General features: G+C 38.8%; 1 protein-coding gene across 1 annotated transcript; it reads left to right on the top strand.

Moving 5' to 3' along the window:
* Positions 1-604: 604 nt before the first annotated feature.
* DHRS9 (dehydrogenase/reductase 9) lies at positions 605-20,237 on the top strand. Its single transcript, XM_019727493.3, has 5 exons — positions 605-743; positions 10,466-10,837; positions 12,007-12,265; positions 16,132-16,295; positions 19,132-20,237. Exons 2-5 carry the CDS (start codon positions 10,525-10,527, stop codon positions 19,353-19,355), a joined length of 960 nt encoding a protein of 319 aa, XP_019583052.3. The 5' UTR covers positions 605-743; positions 10,466-10,524; the 3' UTR covers positions 19,356-20,237.
* Positions 20,238-21,776: the final 1,539 nt, after the last annotated feature.

Below are 21,776 nucleotides of genomic sequence, written 5' to 3' on the forward strand. Positions count from 1 at the left end.
TCAGTGATCTCAGTTCCAGAGACCACTTCAGTAAGATTTTCATCATACCATAAAACACAAATTAAGTCTCATAAATAAGTCCCAAATCTTGTTTCAGTCTTGTTTTGATCTCCTTGTTCACTAATGGTTTTAAAAAAGAAAGAAGAAAAGTGGTAAAAATAATCATCAGAGACTCATTTCCCATACCTACTCTCTTAGGAGGAAAGGGTGCTAAATCAGTAAAGGCATGTTAATAGGAAGAAAAAAACCACAGAGATCATGAACAATAATCATAATTCAAACATTAAATGACCAAAACAATGCACCAGGCAGCTTACAAAATGCTTCCATGTTACAGTATTTCAGCTGCTGAATTTGGCCAAGGGATTTTACTCACAGTTAAAGGAATGCTACTGATCATTTTTAAGATCCTTCTGAAAGTTGCTAAATTTAATTTACTAAAGATACTGCAGAGTACTTTGGAAACACATGACCTACAGCTTCTTGGCTTCCTTCATCCATAGTAGAGTTGATTTAGTCATCACCCAGTGTCACAATGAGGGTGACTCACAGAGTGAGAAGGGAACTTGAGGGCGCCTCACACATATAGGTACTCAGTCCTTGACGGAAGCCCAGGCACCTCCACCTCAACAGGCTCAGCGAGGTCAGGGTGACACCACTCTTCCCTCCCAGCACCACGGACAGATCTCAATCAGCCCAGCAAGTCCACAACAGCTTCTGCATCCCGACTTGTCCTCAGAAAGGTAACCAATGATGGAGTTTTTCTATTTATTCCTTCCTTTCTCACGTCAGTCTTCAAACTTTCTGATTTTCTTCCCTCTTACAGAATGAATCAAGTTGTGTTTCATGCTATGGTCAACTGTTGCTATTTAAAGAAAGTAACATGTTGGAAGGCAGTGATGGGCACTGGTTTCATCTCGCCATAGAAGTGAGGTCCGTGTCACTGGGACCTTGACTTGAACTCCCCCAGGTCTCTGTTTGAATGTTCTTTAGCACCCTAGAGTTACAATTAAATTTACATCTAGTTATTCTATCTGTGACTATTCAACACCATCTGTAAATCTCATAATTAATTGGAAACAGGAGTGAGGAGGTACTCCAAAAAAGAGTAGGAATTTTAGCTGAGTTTCTTACTGGAGCAACAGATTTGCTTCCAGCTGTAGGGCTGATCTTGTCTACCTGTTCTACCAATATTATCAGATGTCAATTTAGGTAAATGCTCACACACACAGAGACACACACACACACATCAAACTGAATGAGAAAAAAAATGCCTGCTAGGTGAGAAAGACATGGAAAAATTCCTCACAGTGAACATTTGATTCCTGGATACTGGGATGATAGCAATAGACCTGTTTTTGATATTTAGTTTCCATTTTATGACCCTGTGGTTGGTATTTTACTTGAAGTGCATTGGGCCGAGGGCCTAGTCAAAGTCTGCTTTCACTTTGACCCTCAATTTACAATGGGAAAGGGAGAAAGTCAGTTTAGGGCTTTGCTGCCACTTAGGATTTAAATGGTGCTCTCTTTGATGTTCTCTCTCAATGGGTTGATTTTTAGCAGTTGGTGAAAAAGTTTAAATAAAACACGTTTTTAAATTAAAAAATCAATTTAGGGTTGTACAAATAGTTCTGAAATGTCCTGCTATACTATTTGCTCAATGGTAAGGATTGTGCTTTATTTATCTTAGTGTCCCTTAGCAATATTAGGTGCTCTAAAAAATATTCTTGGCTAGTTACTGCATAAAATGAAATCGAAATTTTGTATCATCTTTGTATTGTATTTTTGAGATTTGAAAAGTGTGCCCGGTTTTTAGAACAAACTTCACTGTTTAAATACCAGAAAAAAATTGTCACGTATATTTCAAATGAGAAAAATGGGAATTGGTCTTAAAACTCTTGTAACAAATGTCACTTTCTTAAGGTACCATCTTTAATAGCTCAGATCTTTTCTTGTGCTCAAAGATAATGCAATTGAAAGTAATATACTGAAGATTTGAACCATTTTCTGCATCTATACATAAAATTCTCTCTACATTCTAAGCTTTCTTTGAAGCCTTATAACTATAAGCCATAATCATATACAATATATGTTCTCTCCCAGTGAGCAATATTTATTCAGTGACCATAAATAGAGTAGCCACAGCTGTAACAATAATTCTTAACCTGCTAATACTGTCAGGAGGCATATTGGCAAAATAATAAACCTAGGAGGGATGGCTGGGAATAATTAATTAATTAATAACTATGAATGTTATGTAAATTATAATTAAAAGTTTGGAGAGAAGGCAAAAGAAAATCAGAAATGTTTTTATCCTTACAACTAAAAATGCCAAACGTAAATCCATCACCTTCCCTACGTTAAGAGCAACTGGCGCACCTCTGCTAGGTGACTGTGTGAATGAGTCTGCCTAGGAAGCATGCATTTCTCCGTGTCTCGCTGTCCTGCCACCCAAACGGCACTCGGAGTACTGTGAGCAGGTTCTCTCCTGCAGGACGCAGGAGTCAAGGGAAATGTACCTGATGGAGGAGCTTCTTTATCCCATTGACTGAGGCAACCTACATTCCATGATGACGAATACCACCTCAACTATATCACAAGCAGCATCATAATCATTATTAGCTATTTTAACCAGACCCTCAATGGAGCATGTTTTGCTTAATGTAAGCACATTCCATGTTGTCTCCATCTTAAATTTTTTCTTTGTATTTCTGGATGCCCAACTTAAACATTTTTTTCACAGAAACATATTTCATTAGTCATAATTAAGTTTGTGTCATAAGGCCCAAATGTTTGTTTTTCTTAAAGAAAAGTACAGCAGAAATCTACAAAAGGCCACTTGGGTTTTTTTTGTTTTTTTTTAAAAAAAAGAATTTCTTACTCCAATGAAAAGGTAAAAATAAAAATGAATTTGGTGTCAGTTAACCAGGGTTACAATATTTAAATGTACAAAGGACTTACATGTCAGTATTACATTACATGTCAGACCGCTGTCGGTATTACTTACGTTAGACAGCTGTCAGTTTTAGGAAGCTTGTGAAAGAAAACCTCAAAGAGATAATATTTTAAAAAGCTATTGCTAAATGCTCTCTATTTAATGCAGATAAGTAACTTAGTTGTTTCAACTTAGTTGTTTCAACTTAATTTGTCGCATGATTGCGACAAATTAAAAGTAAATAAAGATTCTATAAATTCCAATCAGTGTGGTTGATTAGTCTTAGTATTGCTTTCTAAAACAAAGATCTTCATGGCGTTAATGTGAAAATGAAATCAAGTGGTGTGGGAGGAAGTATCTAGAAAGAACTCTGTTTTGTACAAAAAATATAACTCACAGTGACATTGAGACTTTGTTTGCTGCTCCTTTTTTTTTAAACTGTCATTTATTTTTAAAGGGCAGAAGGATATGAATTAGAGAACTGAAATTACAGGACCTAACATTAGACTTTTTACTAGGAAAAGAAACCCAAGAAGAGAAAGTTAAAAGGAGCGGAAGTGAGCAAGGACAGCAATTGAGTTACAATATTTTCCTGTAGCTGCGGTCAGGTGGTTACTCTTTCTCATGAAAGAAAAATTAGTTCTTTCTTAGTTCCTTTTCAATCTTTGTGACATGGTAAAGCATTTTGGTAAAATATTTTTGTTCCTCTTATTGACTTATAATGTGTGCATCTCTTTGCAGTTCTCGTTTTACACAGTTTAAGAGTTCAGAGATCAAAGTTTTAGTTCTAGCCACTCTCCGGCTAATGACTTTATGTATGATACCTACCCTACTTAGCTGACAAAAATATTTTGAAACTTAAATGAGATAAATATTGCCTGAACACTTTTCAAAAAGTGTTGAAGTTCTCTGATTGCAAGTGTGGTGACGATGCTGATGATGATGATGGTGATGGTGATTTTTGCCCTGAGGATTGAGAGGACCCAAAGTCTAATCCAATTATCGCCAGAACCCTGGGGTTAGAGTAAAAACCTCTTTCATCTCTTCCTCTCTTCCTCCTTTCCTTCCACATCATGTATTTACTTAATGCCAAGTATTACAAAAGGCAGTGGTGGTGTGGAGAAAGGTACACATAGCCCAGACTCCCAGCGTTAACGGGAATCAGGTAGCAGGAGAGCAGAGGATTAAATCATGATGGTGGAATACAGTGACCTAGGTGTCTTGAGCCAATTAACCCACATTTCTAAATTTGTTTCCTCATATATAAAATGGAGATAATTTTATCCTAAGGTTTCAATTAGGTAAATATTTATAGATCCTAGCAGAGGGCCTAAGACATGGTAAGCACTCAATAAACCACAGCCATTACCATCATTCCTACCTGACTTGGTCATCTGAAAATCCCAAGAACCATGGGTTTCCTAGGAGCATATTCTGAATTCTATAGAGTCCCCTGCCCACCCGTCTGCAGGGAACCCCAGAGGAGTCTATAGTGGTGCAAACTCAAAAGTCTTAGCTGGAATTTAGGCCTCACAAATGTTATAAGTGCTAATTTAGCAATTTCTAAATTCACAAATGGTGTCACACATTAGTTTAGCTTTGTTCACTGCCTCCTATCCTGCTGGTGACAAAAAGTCTTTCTTTTTAAATCATAGAAACTAATGCTTGTAGCAACAGGATATGAGTACCGTTTATATGTAACAAAACTTTTCTAGTAAGGCCATAAAAAATAACACTCATCAATATGTCATCACCAAGGAATCAATGACTAAGTTTCCAAAAAAATAGTTCTGGTTGCTATGAAGTTCTGGACCCAGAAGACAAGGAAGTTCTAGACCAGTGGTTCTCAACTAGGGGAATTTTTGACCCACAGGGGACAGTTGGCATTGTCTGGAGATATTTTTCATTGTCACAACTGGGGAGGGAAGCTACTGGCATCTAAGGGGTAGAGGCTAGGGGTGCTGCATAACATCCTGCGATACACTGTCAAATCATTATCCTGGGCAAAATATCAAAGTACTGAGGTTGAGAAAGCCATGTCCAGATATGAGCAGTTCATACAGCAGACCCCTCACAAAGTAAAAGCTATTGATCTTGCCGTCATGATAAGGTTTTTCAAGTGAGCAGGCATTTAGTCATTTTATCTTACCAGGTATTCTCCATGGTAGATATTATCTCTATTGTACAGATAGGAAAATAGAGTCTCAGAAATGATCATTTGCCCAAAGGCCTTCTGAGGATAGAGGTACATGGATGGGACCTCTGTCTGCCTGATTCTGAGGCCTGAACTCCTAACCCTGCTCTAGTGCATGTGTGGTCACGTGCACTCATGTACACGTGTGTTGTCATAATCCTTGCTGCCTAGATTTTTACTAGCAAAGTGGCTAGTGTTTATTTTGGCTTAAGAAAAATCTCATGGCCAGCACAGTGGCTGTGTATTTAGAACTGCACCTGTCCTCACGCCCTGCGGCTTGGGGGCTGCAGATCTGCTTTCCTTGCTCCATGCTCATCCTTGAGGAGCACATGGGCTCACAGACACTGGATGCTAAGAGAACTGTTACAGACCAAGGCACTTCTCACCTTGAGCCAAGAGATTTGTGCCTCTGCTAAGCAGTTTGTTGTGAGATAAACTGGAAGACACAACAGATAAGCAAACAATCCAAGCAACTAAGGTCAGTGTCCTGAGTCTCTGAATTGTGGGGATCAGGGAGCCATGTGGAGGTGACCACAGGGCAGAGTATGGTTGAGGCAGCCTTGTTAGTTGCAGTTATTCATTTACTTCTCAGTGGTCAATGAACCAATTAGTCATCAATCAGCTTCTGTGTACAGGTCATGTTCCCAATGACTGACCAAGGGATATTTCTCAGAGGTAGCATCTTGGCTAAAATACTATTAGAGATCAAAGTTATCTGTTGGTTTGTGGCTGACTTGGTCCAATGACCTAGAGGAATGTGAACCTTAGGGACTGAGGAAGAACCAGTATTTTTGGACAATAATATTTGGGGCAATGGCTTTGCAAAACTCTAGGTCAAGGTTGGCAGTCCCTTGAATTCAGGCTGAAGGCTGGGACACCAGCATCTGAAGTGACGCTCAGCCCAGAGGTGTACCTCATGTGGACAATACAATTTAATGGGAGCCCATCCTTAACAATTAAAAAGCTCCTCTCTCTTTACTTGTCACCAGGTAAAATTGGGTTTCGCTAGCGAAGGAGATTGAGGGGGAGATGGAAAAGATGAGGAGAGAAGAGGGAGTCTGACATGCTTTGGTTTGAGTTTTTGTTTTTCTCCAATAGTTGTGGAGGCGAACTTATGAAAAAGTAGAAGGCAGAATACTTGGTGTCGAAAGTCAGTAGACTCTGAAGGCTTAGGATTCTTACCTATTTTGTGCATGAGACCAGAGCAATCCAATGAAGCCATTTTTCGGGGGGAAAAAAAAGGTTTACTTTCCCCTGTCATGTCAAATCTCCAACTTTTTATTTTGAAATAATTTAGAACTTACGGAAAAGTTGAGAGAATAATACAACACAGAATTCCCAAATATTAACACTTTACCACATTCATATTCTCGTTCTCTTTACACATATATATGTATGCGTGTGTTTAATGTTTATTTATTTATATACATATTCTTATTATTTCCTGAACTGTTTGAGAGTAAGTTGAAGATACTGTGCTACTTAATCTTTAAATTTTTCAGTGTTTATTTCCTAAAAAGCAGGACATTTTCAACATAATCATAGTAAGTTATCAAAATTGAAAAATTAATATTAATGCAGTATTATTTATCAGATCCACAGATGTGACTCAAATTTCACTAGTTGGTTCTTCCTGGCAAAAGGGGAAAAAAATGATTTTCTGATCCAGGCTCACATGTTGCATCGGGTTATCACGTCTCTTTAGTGTCCATTAACCTTTAACAGTCCTCAGTCTTTTTTTCCTCCATATCTTTGACATTTTTAAAGAATATGTACATGACCTTGGTTTGCCCCATAACTAGTTGTATTAATTTGTATCACTTGGTTCAGGTGGCATCTGTCAGATTTTTCCACTGTGAAATTACTATTTTTCTTTTTAAAATTAGTATATATCTTATGGAGAGATACTATAATTATTGTTTCTCGTTAGAATTTCAACCACTGGTTTTACATCCATTGATCATTCTTGCCTAAAAAATTGTTACCATGGCAGTTGCCAAATGGTGGTTTTCTAATTCCATCATTTCTTTTACATTTATTAGTTAGAATGTTAATTCTTCTGTAAAATGAGGCAAATAATGTGTCCTCTCTAACTCAAAAGGCTGTTGAGAGGATCAAGTGAAACTTATAAGTAAAAGTATAGTGTATAAAACTTCACAAATAGAAGCCATTGTTTTACTGTTACTCCCCTATGCTTGCCCCAGCCGAACAAGACAATACAGAAAGTCCTCTCTGCTCTAGGACACATTAAACCCCAGGGGTATTTGCCTTCTTCAAATAATTCTTGTGGGAGTTTGAATTGCAATGAGGGCTACCAGGAATCCATTCAGGGAATTTATCCAACATTTAGTTATTCAATAATTATTTATCAAGGCCAGACTTGAGCAAAATATTACACTAGTTGAATTTACAAATATAAAATTGCCTTAAAATGTCTAATTATGTAATTTTGCAAGAGCTAGCTACACCCACCCAAAAAACCTATATATTTTTCATGTATTTATATATTTGAGAAGGGGGAATCCTGCTACATGGGCATTGATTTACAACAAGTCAGTAACTCTGACACAGGAAAGTTTAGATAAACTATACCAAATTATTAAGCCCCGATAGTCTAAAACCTCGACTGTTTTAGAAATAGTCATAGCCATACCACAAGAATCAATTAGTTTACCCAAACCTACCACATTTTAATATTTACCTTTGACTTATTTTTATCAATTGATCATTCTTTTACCCTTTCTTTAACTATAGATCTTTTTGGGGGGAAAATGTGAAAGTAGAGCCCAAAATTTATTTGAGAAATGAAGAAGATATATTACATTGAGCTATTTTTTACCTGAAATAATATGTTCCTTATAAAGCAGTAGAAATAAAATTGTGTGTGTGTGTGTGTATATATATATATATATACACATATATATGTATATATATATGTATGTGTGTGTGTGTGTGTGTGTGCGCATGTGTAATTCTATCTGTATGTATATTTATATTACATATTAGGGGGAAGATATTGATTTGCACAGGGAAAGAACTGGAAAAAATGTACTAAAATATTAAGAGTCGAATGGGACAATCATTACTTCCTTTTTAAATTTTTTCCATATTTGCTAAAACTTTTTTTTACCACGAGCACAAGCCATTTTTTTTTAATTCTAACCTTTGTGTTTTACAATCCTCACAGTTTTGTTTTGTTTTGTTTAACTTTTATTTTATTTATTTTAAGTGTGTTTTTCCAGGACTCATCAGCTCCAAGTCAAGTATTTGTTTCAATCTAGTTGTGGAGGCTACAGCTCACACTGGCCCATACGAGGATCAAACCGGCAACCCTGGTGTTAAGAGCACTGTGTTCTAACCAGCTGAGCTAACCGGCCACCCCGTACAAGTTATTTTTACAAACAGAGAAAAAATGAGCAATTTTAAGAAATGGATCAAAGGAAAAGCCAGGAAATCATCGTTGTTAAAAAAAGAAAGTCCAACCAAAGTTTGTAAAATTGCTTGGCCTTGCTAGTACTTTTTGAACACGGTGTCCATGAACGGCCATGATTCCAGAGGCATCCATGAGGCCCGAGCATCAGTCTGGGCCTATCTATCCATTGTCTTCTATGAGGCACTCAAGGCCTCTCTTGATTCCAGATCAAGAACAGAGATATGATGAGGACCTAGGCAAAGCGAGGAAACTTTCTGAGGCATCAGAGAAGGAAATAAGGCCTTTCCCACATGTGATGTTCTCTGTGGCCTCTCTTCCCTCCACAGGCAAAGAAAGCCAATATGGGCCCAGGGCTGCTCCTATGTGACATGGGACCTGATAATCTCCTTCCGTTGGGTTTGCCCGATGGCTGTGAGTTAGGAGGCCTGGGCTGCCAGGATGCTCAGACCTGAGAGAAGCAGGCAAATGTCCTACAGTTCTTGTTCACTTCCTACCGGATGGCTTGTTCTTCCCCAGCTATCATAACCAGAGTAAAAGTAATAGTGTTGGCTGCCTTTGTAAATAATAAGCATTGTATTATAGATGGAATCTTTCCCTGTGATACTTTTGATATTACACATCCAAATTAATATTACACTTATTTTCAATCATAGAATTGTCTAATTCATCTACAACTGTTATTTTGTATCCTGTGTAATAATTAATGGAACTTTCAACGTGGCATATACATTTAGATGGTCAAGACTATAAAATTAATATAGTATTTTTTAACATTTATTTTTAAGCCAAAAATAATTGTGATGTTTCTAAATTGCTGCAGTAAACATACAACAAAAATAAAATTTCCTTAAAAAAATATAAAAAAAATGAGTGATACATGCTAAGGGGAGATGCAGGTACGTGCTGCTGAGGAGAAGGTTAAGGACGCCCTCTGCCTGTTTGATTTTAGGCCCTAAGTTGTCTCTAGCCCTGACAAAATTAGTTTTCCATGTCATTCAGCTGCACTTATGGTCAAATCCACACAGTTTTAAAGTATGAATTTGCTTTACTTTGTCCTCTATACATGTGATTTTTTCCTCACAGGAACTTGGTATCCAGGAAGGATGGAATCTGAGGATTATAGAGTCTCATTTGGGATTTTGTGCCTTTGGCCATCATGTCTCTTTCAGTCTCTTCCCATTCATCTCACCCTCTCTCAGTGAACCTTACTCATTGGTGGCCTCATACTTTAATATTCCCTGCCTTGAGTTGTAATGGCCTCAGAGTTGGGTGGAAGGATGACATTAACCCACTAAAATAAGAAAATGGATACCACTTGCAAAATTTTTTGTTGTGGCAACACCAAACACTCTACTTTTCTCAACAGTCTGAAAAAAATTAAGAATCTCACAAATCAATTAAAACTGAACAATGTTTTCTAATAGAATTTTTCTATTCTAATCTTGAATTTCATGAAGTAGAAAGAGATAAGATTTTACCCTTCAGATAGATGAATTCACACATGAGATTAATGTCACATCAATCCAATGACCTGTGTCAGCTTTGCCGTGGCTCCTCTCTCTTTCTCTCTTCTTTCTTCCTTTCTCTCTCTCTCTCTCTCTCTCTCTCTCTCTCTCTCTCTCTCTCTCTCTCTCTCTTTTTCTCTCTCCCTCTCTCCCTCCCTCCATCCCTCCCTCCCTCTTCCATTTCCTTTTTCTGACTATTACTTGGTTAGTTTTTGCATTACTTTAGAGAAGTGGTTTAGCACTTAAATGGTCATCTTCCCAAACAAATAAGAGTTATTTTTTAAACTATCTATCTACTATGTATTTATCTGTATTCAAATATCTCAAGTTCATCAGTCCTGGATTATAATGTCTTGATGGTTCTAATTTGAATTTTCTTTCTAATTTTGCATACTCAGGATAACATCTTCTTTTATTGTTCAAGAACGAAGTGTCGCTGTCATATAAAGGGGAAAAAATGTTCTTTTGTGTGTTAGCCCTCCTAATCCTCTGTGCTATTCTATGGAATTATAAAGGACAACTAAAGATTTCAGACATCAGTGATAAGTATATTTTCATTACTGGGTGTGACACGGGCTTTGGAAACTTGGCGGCCAGAACTTTTGATAAGAAGGGATTTCATGTCTTTGCTGCCTGTCTGACTGAATCAGGATCAACAGCTTTAAAGGCAAACACCTCCGAGAGGCTTCACACTGTGCTTCTGGATGTAACTGACCCAGAGAACGTCAAGAGGACTGCCCAGTGGGTGAAAAACCAAGTTGGGGAAAAAGGTGAGTGATGTGATGATGGTGGGGAGAGGTGTTGCAAAGTAACTAGTGTTAAATAAAATGTGTTCAGATTTTCAATGGCCTTTCAAGAAAATGTCTTCTAAATACCAGCTGTACACTGGAGAAGCTTGGAATAATCTTAGGATAGCCCCTGAGTAGTTCCAAGTTGCAAGCTCTCTGTGTGCATGAGAGACACAGCCCAAGTTATCCTCAGTCTTAAATCCAGTGGGTGAATTTAAAACTGAAACAGAGGTATTGACTTCTCCTGGTCTTCTCCCATGAAGTGCTACTCTAGCCACAAACACAGCAAAGGAACTTGAGGCTAAAATCTATAGGAGAATATGGGAACAATCCCCAAATTGTCATCTGGATACCCAGGCCCTTCTTCTCACTACAAAATGCTTCCAGAACTTATACATTTTTAATGGGAAAAGTAGAAAGTGGTTGAGAACCTGAATAGAGGAATCTGAGATAGTCATGGTAGCGTAGTAAGCCATTGGACTTCATTCTGCTTTAGATGGCAGCATTCTGAGCTAGAAGACTTTTATTGGCTTGAATGAAGTTTGAAATATTCTCATAGGTGAAGATATTTGGGTCCACAAAAAAAAAAAGCAAATGTTTTTCTCTATCACATCTTCATAATAGATTAATAGTTGAGAGTCTGAACCTTAGAACCAATGGTTGGATAAAGCTCCAGATAAGTTTTAAAACTTGAATTCCAAACACCTTTGCACATACTAATTATTTCCCATCATAAATAGGCTAAGTAAATGATGGATTTTTTTTTACCAAAAATAAACATGAAGTAGATTGATATTGCTCTTTGTCCATATAGAACAGTTTGTAAATATTCTCTGGCTTTGCCATCTAGCAAGGAAGAAAAATCGACCGATTTCCTCTACATCTGAGATTCAAAAAGTCTCACTGAGACAGTATCAGTATTTGACATTCAGAACAAGAAATGGAGTAACTGTGAGATTAGCTTCTGATAACAGAAGTTCAGCTATTTCAGTTTAGCCTCCTACCTTTTTCTGCAATCACTTCCCAAAACGGCAAAGTATTTCAAAGCAGTAGTATGACTACGGGAAGAAATGGCACCATTGTGTAAATCAGGGGCTGTATTTTCATTAAGGATGCTCTACCACACCTCCTTTCCTTCCTCCCTGTTCTAGGTCTCTGGGGTCTGATCAACAATGCTGGCGTTCTCGGCGTGTTGGCTCCCACTGACTGGCTGACAGTGGAGGACTACCGAGAACCTGTAGAAGTGAACCTGTTTGGACTCATCAATGTGACATTAAATATGCTTCCCTTGGTCAAAAAAGCTCAAGGGAGGGTTATCAATGTCTCCAGCATTGGAGGCCGGCTTGCATTTAGCGGAGGGGGCTATGTTCCATCCAAATATGCAGTAGAAGGCTTCAATGACAGCTTAAGGTAAAGCAAACACTGACATATTAGGAAATAATAACTGTTAACATTTATTGAATGTTTATTATGTACCAGACACTATTGTTAGTGCTTTAAATTATTCCCAATTTATGGATGATCCCACTGAAACTAAGAAGGTCATTCCAAGATCATCTAACTATGAGCTTAACCTAAGTCTATGTTTATAGAACTGAGATTTGAATGTCAGTCTTTTTTACTTTTTGCTTTAATGCATGATGCTGATAGAGGTAGTGAATTTATATTTAAAAGGTCAATTTGTTAAACAGTTTGGGAATCATATACAGAGGCTGAATCAGGGTAGGTCTCTCCATTGGTGTAACTGTCAGTGGTAGACACAACAGTATCATCTTATTTAAACCTTCAGTAGAAAATTATCTGGTAAAGTGAATGTAATTATCACAAAGTAAAGACTCAGCTATGCAGCTTTTTTTTTTTTTGCTTTTTTTTTTTTTTTTCCCTGTTGCAAGTTCTGGACACAAATCTCCATATATTTAATACACAATAGCTAAATGGATGATAATCTCTCCACCCCAGCACCAAAGACAAGAAAGATAGCTTTCTTCTGATGCTTCCATTTTTAAATAAAACTCAGAGCAGGAGTTTACTAATCAGAGGTGAAGATTTTGCATGAGAAAGCCATTGACCACATCTTTTTGCTGTGTGCTATCAAAGAACGCCAGAGCTCAAAACAAAGGACCAACATAGCAAATAAACGCTCCAACTCAGTGCCCGCAAGCATGGATTTCTCTGGGTTTATAATGTTTGAGGTTCACTGGGCTGCTTGAATCTGTAGGTTTGTGTCTTTTGCCTGAGTTGGGGAGTTTTCAGCCATCATCACCTCAAACATTTTTTTTCTGCAATCCACTCTCTCTTCTCCTTCTGAGACACTATAACACAAATGGTAGAACTTTTGGTTTTCTCCCACAGATCCATTGGGTTCTTTTCACTTTTTCAATCATTTTTCTCTCTGCTGTTCAGACTGGATAATTTCTAATGATCTATCTTCAAATTCATTGACTTCCCTTCATTTCCATTCTGCTATTGAGTCCAACCTATAAATATTTTATTTTCATTATTGTATTTTTTCAAGTGGTACTTCAAAATCTGGTCTTCCATACCTTATCTACTAACATTTTCATTTTTGAGTTCTTAAATAGCTGCTCTATGCAGGTTTTGTAGCTTCATTCAGTGGGAGAGACAGGGGAAGGGGGCAGTGCTTAATCTCTCTTACCTGGAACCAGAACTAATCACTGTCAGTTCAAAGTTCCTAAATTGCAAATGGTTGTACCAGTCAAGGTTCTGGTAAGAAATGGAGGCACATTAAAATTGGGTAAATGGAGCAGAGTTTACTTTAAGAACTATTGGCAAACATGGGAGTTGTGTAGGGTAATCCCAAAGGATGGTGTAGTATCTAGGGAATAATGACAGCAGGGTCATCTCTATCCACAGGACTGGAAAGAGGAGACAGCGCAGTTTCCAGAACCTGGATGCACAGAGGCTATCACCTTCAGTTGAGGGATGAAATTAACCAGTTGCAATATCAGAGTAGGAATAACTGTCCCAACCTCTTCCTCTGCTCTCCCTCTGTACCTGACTGTACCTGACAGAAGCCAAAATATAGTTAATACAGGCAGGCTTCCCAGGGTGTAGTACTGGCAGAAGGGTGGAGGCGACTAGAGGAACAAATGGAAGGTATCTAGCTGCGTGCGCCGTGACAGGCAAGAGAAAAGACACAAATACAGTCTTTTCTTCAATTCATCCACTCATTTATTGAACTAGTGTTTGTTGAACACACATTTTAGAGTTATAAACTATACCATGGATCTAGTTTTAGCTTACTAATAAAAGGTTAGATTATTCTACTGAAATTAATAGAGCTAGAGCAACTTTATTTTGCCATTTGATCAGGGTACCAGGTTTGATTCTCCCAGGAAATAAAAACAATGTCAGAATGCTTCTTTAAAAGAAAAAAAGATTTTGTAGTGAATCTAGCTAACATACAATGTTATGTTAGTTTCAGGTACACACCATAATTATTCAACATTTATATTCCTAAAGAAGTGATCACCATGATAAGTCCAGCAACCATCTGACACTGTACCACGCTATCACAGTATTATTGACTATATTCCCCATGCTGTACATTACATCCCCGTGACTTATTTGTTTTATACCTGGAAATTTGAATCACTTATCATAGTAACTATGTATAGTGCTAGGGATGGACTAGTCAGGGGAATTACTTCATAATTATATAAATGTCTAACCACTATGCTTACCCCTGAAACTAATACAAAATAATATTGAATGTCAACTGTAATTGTAAAAAAATTTTAAAGGGGAAAATAGATGAAGGAGAACAATGCTTCTTAAACCTTAATGCGCATATGAATCACCTTAATCTCTTCAAAATGCAGATTCTGATTCAATGAGTCTGGGGTGGGTCCTGAGTTTCTGCATTTATAACAAGCACCCAAATGCTGCTCATCGTTCAGGGATCACACGTTGAGTAGCAAGGTCATGGAGAACCTCCATTAGTCTCCTTTTAGAGATTTACTCACTTTTAAAAAGAGATTTCAATTGAAAGGTTTGTGGGATTGCAATGCAGATATGCCTTGCCTGAAATTAAGCAATACGAAGTGTTTATTTCTTTCTCAGTCGTGGAACCGGTACTGGAAATAGTACTGTGCATTCAGGCCACAGTCCAGTACGAGCTCCAGAGTTTCTATATGGAGGAGGGTTACAGGCAGCAGTCCAGTTGGAAGAGGGTTGGGGCTCTTTAAAGCTGTATTTGCCCAGCAAGCATACTGGTTTCATACTTGCTTTACTCACCTGGTAAAGTTAATTGGGTGACTTAAAGTCATTTGTCCCTGGAGTATACGTCACTTTCATGAGTAGGTGGGGAGAAAAGTCTTCCCAAATACCCTTTTGGCACTGTTACTTTCCAAAACCCAAAGGAGATCAGAAGACAAGTGAGTAAAATACAATTAAGTTGAAAATAACCTTTTTTATTTTACTTCAAGCAACATACCTTTCAAAATATTTCAAGGGTCGAACTAATTTGCATTTTTATAAAATATACTTCAAAGTAAACAACAGGTGTGTTGCTAGAATGGAAGACCTAAGATAAATCATATTTTAAGTTCACTGGTAGAGTTCTTCAAAAGTCTTATGGTAAAGTCTTCTGTAACATGAATAATTGTTTCCCTAGGTATTCCTAGAGGAAATATAAATTTAATGTAGGAAATCATTATTCATATAGTAGTTTGCCATTCATTGGTCTGCTTTAAAGAAAGGGACACCATGATGCCCCTAAAAGCCTGTTGCCCAGTAAATGCAGACACTTTTGAGTTTCTCCAGCGATGTGATGAAAGAGCTCGCTGAGCAGCATAGGGAGCAGGTTAGGCAAGTCAGAGCTGTCACACTGTGTCCCTCAGCATATCCTCACTGGTGCTGCAATCTCCTCAGATTCCTAGAATGGAGGTGAACTTGTCTATCCAGGCAAGTCATTGGTCAATGTCACCATAAAGTACCCCAAGTACTGAACAGAAACCTGTCCTTAGACCACATGCTTCTCAATTTAATGAGAGACTACAGCTTAGGGGAAACACCACACTGGGAGAGGGTGCTCCCAGATCCCTTTCCTGTTCTGTCACTACATCAGCCCTCAGTTCACCACCCTGAACGTCAGTTTTCTCATCTGCAAACTAAGTGGGTAGAACAAGATGCTCCTTTCCAATGCACCCAATTCTGTGATTCCACGAAAAGATTCACAAGAAAATAGTCACCCAAATAGCAAACATTCTCCAAATAAACCTCCATTAAACATCTGCAATGGGTTCTTTTCACAGAAGGGACATGAAGGCTTTTGGTGTGCACGTCTCATGCATCGAACCAGGATTGTTCAAAACAGGATTTTCAGATCCAGTAAAGACGACTGAAAAAAGACTCGCCATTTGGAAGCATCTGTCTCCAGACATCAAACAACAATACGGAGAAGGGTACATTGAAAAAAGTGAGTTTCTGGGTGACCCCAGGGTCCTCTGGGATTCATTGTCCTAGGTACCATGAAGGAGACTCAAACATAAATTTAAAAATAAGGTTCTCATAGTAATACACCAACAGAGATTTTAAACCTAGGTCAGGTATTCCTATTAATTCCAGTGTCATCTCTTCCTTCTTCGAGTGTTTACAAACATTTATTGAACATTTGCTAAGTACCAAGTTTTGTACTAAGCACATGATAAATTACGGATATCATTTACTTCTCAAAAATAATTTCAGGAATAGTGAACAGAGACATGGAAAGTGACATGTCCTACTCAAGGTAGGACAACTCCTCCTGATCGTGCCCGTACTGGAGCCCATGGGCTTCACCTTTACACAAAACTCCTCTTTTTGGTAAATACCAACCACTCACTCAACATTGCTCCAGGACTTATGAAGGTTACCAAATATAAAGACTCAGACTTTGACCCTTGACTAGTTTACAATCTAGTTGACAACACAAAGTAACTAAGTAAGGCTGGAAAACAATGAGACTGCACAGCATGCAAGAAAATTGATCCTTTACTTCTTAAACATAACCCAACAGGCCCAGAAGGGTGTTAGATGGTGTGGTCTCTAATTACCCAAGGAATTCACAGCAAGAAAAAAAAATCATTGCCTTTATGGGACAGGCCAGGTTTAAATAAAGCCTGAAGGACAGGAAGGAATTCTTTGGGTAGAAGCTTTCTGGAACAGGAATGCATGAGAGTGGATATGGAAGGAGAAGTAACACAAGTCCAGAGAGTCAGTCAGGGATGGAGGAATAATAATAAAGATTAGACTATGATAACATATAGTGAACATTTACCATGTACTTGTCACTCTTATAAGAGTTTCATCTGCAACCTCTCCTTTAAAATGCCCCAAAAACCCTATGAAGTAGATACCAGCTTAATTTCACAGAAACAGAGGCACAGGTAAGGAACTTGCCTCAAGTTGCACAGCTGGTAAGTGGAAGAGCTAAATTTGAACCAGGTACCCTGACTTTGCTCCACACTATAATCTCAACAAGGCATTAAAGAGCTGGTCGAATTTCTGGTGTCAGGGCTCCACCTCCACCTCAATCTCCCTGGCTGGTAAAATTTACTTCATATTCTTTACACACTTACTGAGATCCTGCTTGGAGCTGAACAGGGCCCCACCTAACTATGTGTCACTCTCTCCCTCCAAACCGTGATCCTGCCTCTTCATCAGGCGGCTTGGTAAGACAGCCAACTGTAGTAAAGTTCACAGCTAGGAGTTTGCAAGGTGGAGCCAACACCAAGTCGGATCCACCTGCGTATGTTTTTAAAATGACTGACTCCCTCAACCACCCCACCCATGAGAGAGAGAGAGAGAGAGAGAGAGAGAGAGAGAGAGAGAGAGAGAGAGAGATACACATGTATATATCAACTGGAACATCTGGTTTGACAAACCTCCCAGTGCTGACATGTCACTATAGGTTTAAAACCATGGCTATTAAATGCTGTTTCTCACTCATTTACCAAATCTGAAGGCTCTAAGTAGATTCAGAAACAAAACCCTCATTTAAAAAGATTTTCCTTTGATATTGACATAGATACTTTCTAAATGCCTATGAATACATCACCAACTTCCATCTCAAAATTATTTTTGCATTGGCCCCTGGTTCAAACGTCCCGTCTCAGAAGTACCAACTGGCATTGAGCCCAATTTTACACTGGTTGTTCTTATTGGAGTTTTCCAAGTCAGGACTTGGGAGATCAGCCAGACTCACAGTTCTGAAGTAGACCACAAATTTAAGCTCACCTTTCTTCGTTTCCCAGACTGGAGAAGTAGTAGTTTAAAATAGCCACTGAGATTTGTTAGGTAACCTCAGCTAAGCTGTTTGAACAATCCGGGGCCTGAAGTTGAAAGGAAAATTTAAAACAATAGATTTCCCTTGAGAAGACACAACTCAGGTATGTCTTAAGAGCGCAGGACGAATGCTCCAAGCTACTACCAATCCCTTGATAAAATAACTGCCTCTTCAAAATTGTCTTAGCTCATTGCTCAAATACTTCATTTGCCTGAGAACCAGGATATGTTTAACTTCCTGAGTCAAGACCTTTGGGGGATGATTGTCTCTTTATTCACTGGATTATAGAGGCTTGTGGTATATGAGTACACACATACACACATGCACAAGTACACGTGTATACCCACATTTCCTATAAACATAATACTCCCTGAAAACAAATTCGGAATCAAACCCATAACTTTCTGGGCTCAGGAGGCTCATAGACTTTATTAAGTATCTTTACCTCATTGCTTTAAAGTAGTGCTTCTCAAAGTTAGGTCTCTAGAGCAGCGCTGTCAGCTGCACCTGGAAACTTGATAGAAATGCAAATTCTTGGGCCCCACTTTACATCTGCTGGAGGTGGGACCCAGCAAGCTGAGTTTTAACAAGCCCTCTAGGAGATTCTGCTGCTCACTCAAGTTAGAGCCAGTGGTCTAAAGAAAGCACTGCTAGGTCCATCCATATTTTGACTGAGGGTGAGGTGATGTCAGAGGGGTAGTAGATGGGGGAAAGGGGGTTATCACTGTGTGAGGGACATAAATGATAAATGTCTATTACAGTACATTGTTCTGTACACCTGAAACTAATACAAAATAAATAAAGAAAGAAAGAAAATAAAAATAAAGAAAGCATCACTGCTTCCTTTTATGAGAAACAGACAGAAACCTGTCACAATGGGCCTCATTTATAATGGCAGATTCAGAGTTCCCACATATGTGTCTTCCCCTTGGCACCCTAACCACACATACCTTTGCCAAAGAGTAAACATTTTTTTCTCTTTTCGTAGGCCTAGACAAACTGAAAGTCACTGCATCCTCTGTGAACACGGATCTCTCCCTCGTGGTGAAGAGCATGGACCATGCTCTCACAAGTCTCTTCCCAAAGACCCATTACGCAGTTGGAAACGATGCCAAGACTCTCTGGATACCTCTGTCTCACATGCCAGCAGTTTTGCAAGACTTTTTATTGTTGAAACAGAAAGTGGAGCTGGCTAATCCCAAAGCAGTGTGACTCAGCTGACCACAAATACCTGCCCCAGGCTATGAGTTCTGCTGGTTTCAAGGACACATCTCCTTTTTGAACTCATTCCTTACCTAATCCAATGTGGACTCATTTAGGTCATGTTTCTTTGATAAATGAAGGGATCCCACCATCACAGATGATGTCTCAGGGCCCCTTCTCAAGTGTTCTTTGCAAAGAAGGGCAGGGGTGGCACATCACTTAGAAGGGCAGGCATGGTAGTTGCCCAATATTTAGGCTTTGCCTGCTTGGTATGACATAAGAGAAAGTGAAAGACTTTCTCATCCAAAATGCTCTCTGTCACAGCTTGCCCCACGCTTTGGGACTTAGAGTTAACTCCTGAATGTTAAATAGTTGTTTCTTATCAAAAAGTTCAGAGATAAATAGAATACTTTCCTAAGTGGATTAGAGATGTTCTGTTATCTTGCTGAGAATAAAACCCTGAAGGACTGTAACTCCATACACTTTGATGGGGGTGGGAAAAGAAAAGGTAATGAAGTATAATGTGACTGGTATGAGCTAATGGGCAGCAGTAGGAGGGAAGGAAAAGGAATAGAGGACTGAAAAAAAGAAACAGGTATAAAAGTGGAGGCAAAGACTCAAAACAAGCTGCCTATTCTACAGGGAGCTATGGAGGATGAACAGCCCATTCAAGGCCACCGTGAACACTGGTGCACACACCACTCTGGTGGAAAGATGATAACACCAGAGTGACTAACAATTCCAAAAGAAGAAAAAAGTAGGGAATATTAATGTGTCTCCTGGGGATTGTAAATATGACAAGACTAAGACTATCCAACTGAGAATGGTTGGAAATCCTGTATTTGAGGTGTCTCTGAAATCCCCTGAAGACAGAGCTAAATAAAAGACTCTCTTTAGCCTACCGTTACAGTGAGAGCCCTCTGCTTCTTGCTCATATTCATGGTTCTAAATTAGATTGACCCTGGAGCCACACCCCATCCGAGAGAATAGTTCTCTAAATGGATGCTTCCCCAGATTCCACTACACAGCATCACTCACAAAGGTGTGTTGAATAATTATATGGAAAAGCCTGAAGTGTCAGAATACAACATTTGTTGCAGGGTCATATAGGGTAAAAGAGCCAGAGAATTTATCTATGGGCATGTGCAAACACATGCACACAACACACGCTTATTATGAAGATCTGCTGCTTAAAACGATGTCCATTTAAAGGTATCAGTAATTCTTTTCATTTTCATTCACTTTCATGGAAACATCTGTTTATGAGGTAATTTCCTTCTTTCAAATATACAACATATTGATGACTTTGAAAAATCAAATTATCAATGGTGTCAGTCCACTTGGACATAAATTTCATTATTCTGAGGGGAGATACACCCTTCCTTTTTGTGTCAAAATGAAGAAAATCACAGCAAGAATCAGGTAAAAGAATTCTCAGGCAAAGTTAACTAAACTATTATCATTAACTCTCTGTGAAGTCATTTCCTGGCCCTAGAGACATTTCATCTATATACCTCTGATTTCCTCTAGTTATAATTAATCACCGATGGCTTAGGTGACCCTCATTCAACTTGTCCTTAGAGCTGAAGTTCATCAATATTGTTTGCTGGGGCTCCTCCTCCTCCTCCTCACCTTGAATTCCCAGATCTTGGCTTCATTTCACTGCTTTAAAAATATCTGGCCTTCTACTCCCTGATATTCCAGGCCTCTGGGGCTGCCAAGACTTTTAGAATCTGCAGGAAAGTCCTTTGCTAGCTTCAAGCATTTCAGTCCTGCTGTTGGGTTGACCTAATGGTTTTATTTCCTTTGTTTTGCCTAGACCTGAGTTCTTCGCTCATTTCTCCAAGTAGCTACAGTTGGGAACTCCCTGTTTCATCCAACCCAAAAAAGCTCTACTTAAATGAAAGCTCCCAAATATGGTAGCAGCTCAAAATAAAATCAAATATATTTAATTCAACAACTTCTAAAGCTGCTAAAACTAAATGAAAAGTTGGGGTGTTTGGAGTATAAAGGTGTAAGTGTCAACAAAAGCAGTAGGCCTGGGGGGAAAGGTGGGAAGGAGGGAGGGAGAGACATCACATCACTGCACCAGGAGTCTGAGGTATGGGTTCCTAGACTTCTCTCCATCTCACCATTACTTGTGGTCTCTGTGCTCTTGGGAAAATTATTCCATAATGTTTTGGGAAACACATGTGCTAGGAATTCTAATGAGTACTGGCCTGTAGTATGGAACAAAATGAATACAGGCTCTTCCTTCACAGAGCTTAAGCTAATCCAAAGGCTGAGGGCCCTACTCAGGATGCCTTAGGGGAGCTTCTCCGGGAATCCATGGCCAAGATAAACTAAGATGTTGTCTTCTACCCTCTAGCTTGGGGAATCCCTCCTCACTTAGTTTGGAGGGATCAGGAGAATCTCCCAGATTTTCCCTCT

The sequence above is a fragment of the Rhinolophus sinicus genome, chromosome 17 (assembly GCF_057876585.1).
Source record: "Rhinolophus sinicus isolate RSI-liver-muscle chromosome 17, RSI-T2T, whole genome shotgun sequence".
In the NCBI taxonomy this organism is placed as follows: domain Eukaryota; kingdom Metazoa; phylum Chordata; class Mammalia; order Chiroptera; family Rhinolophidae; genus Rhinolophus; species Rhinolophus sinicus.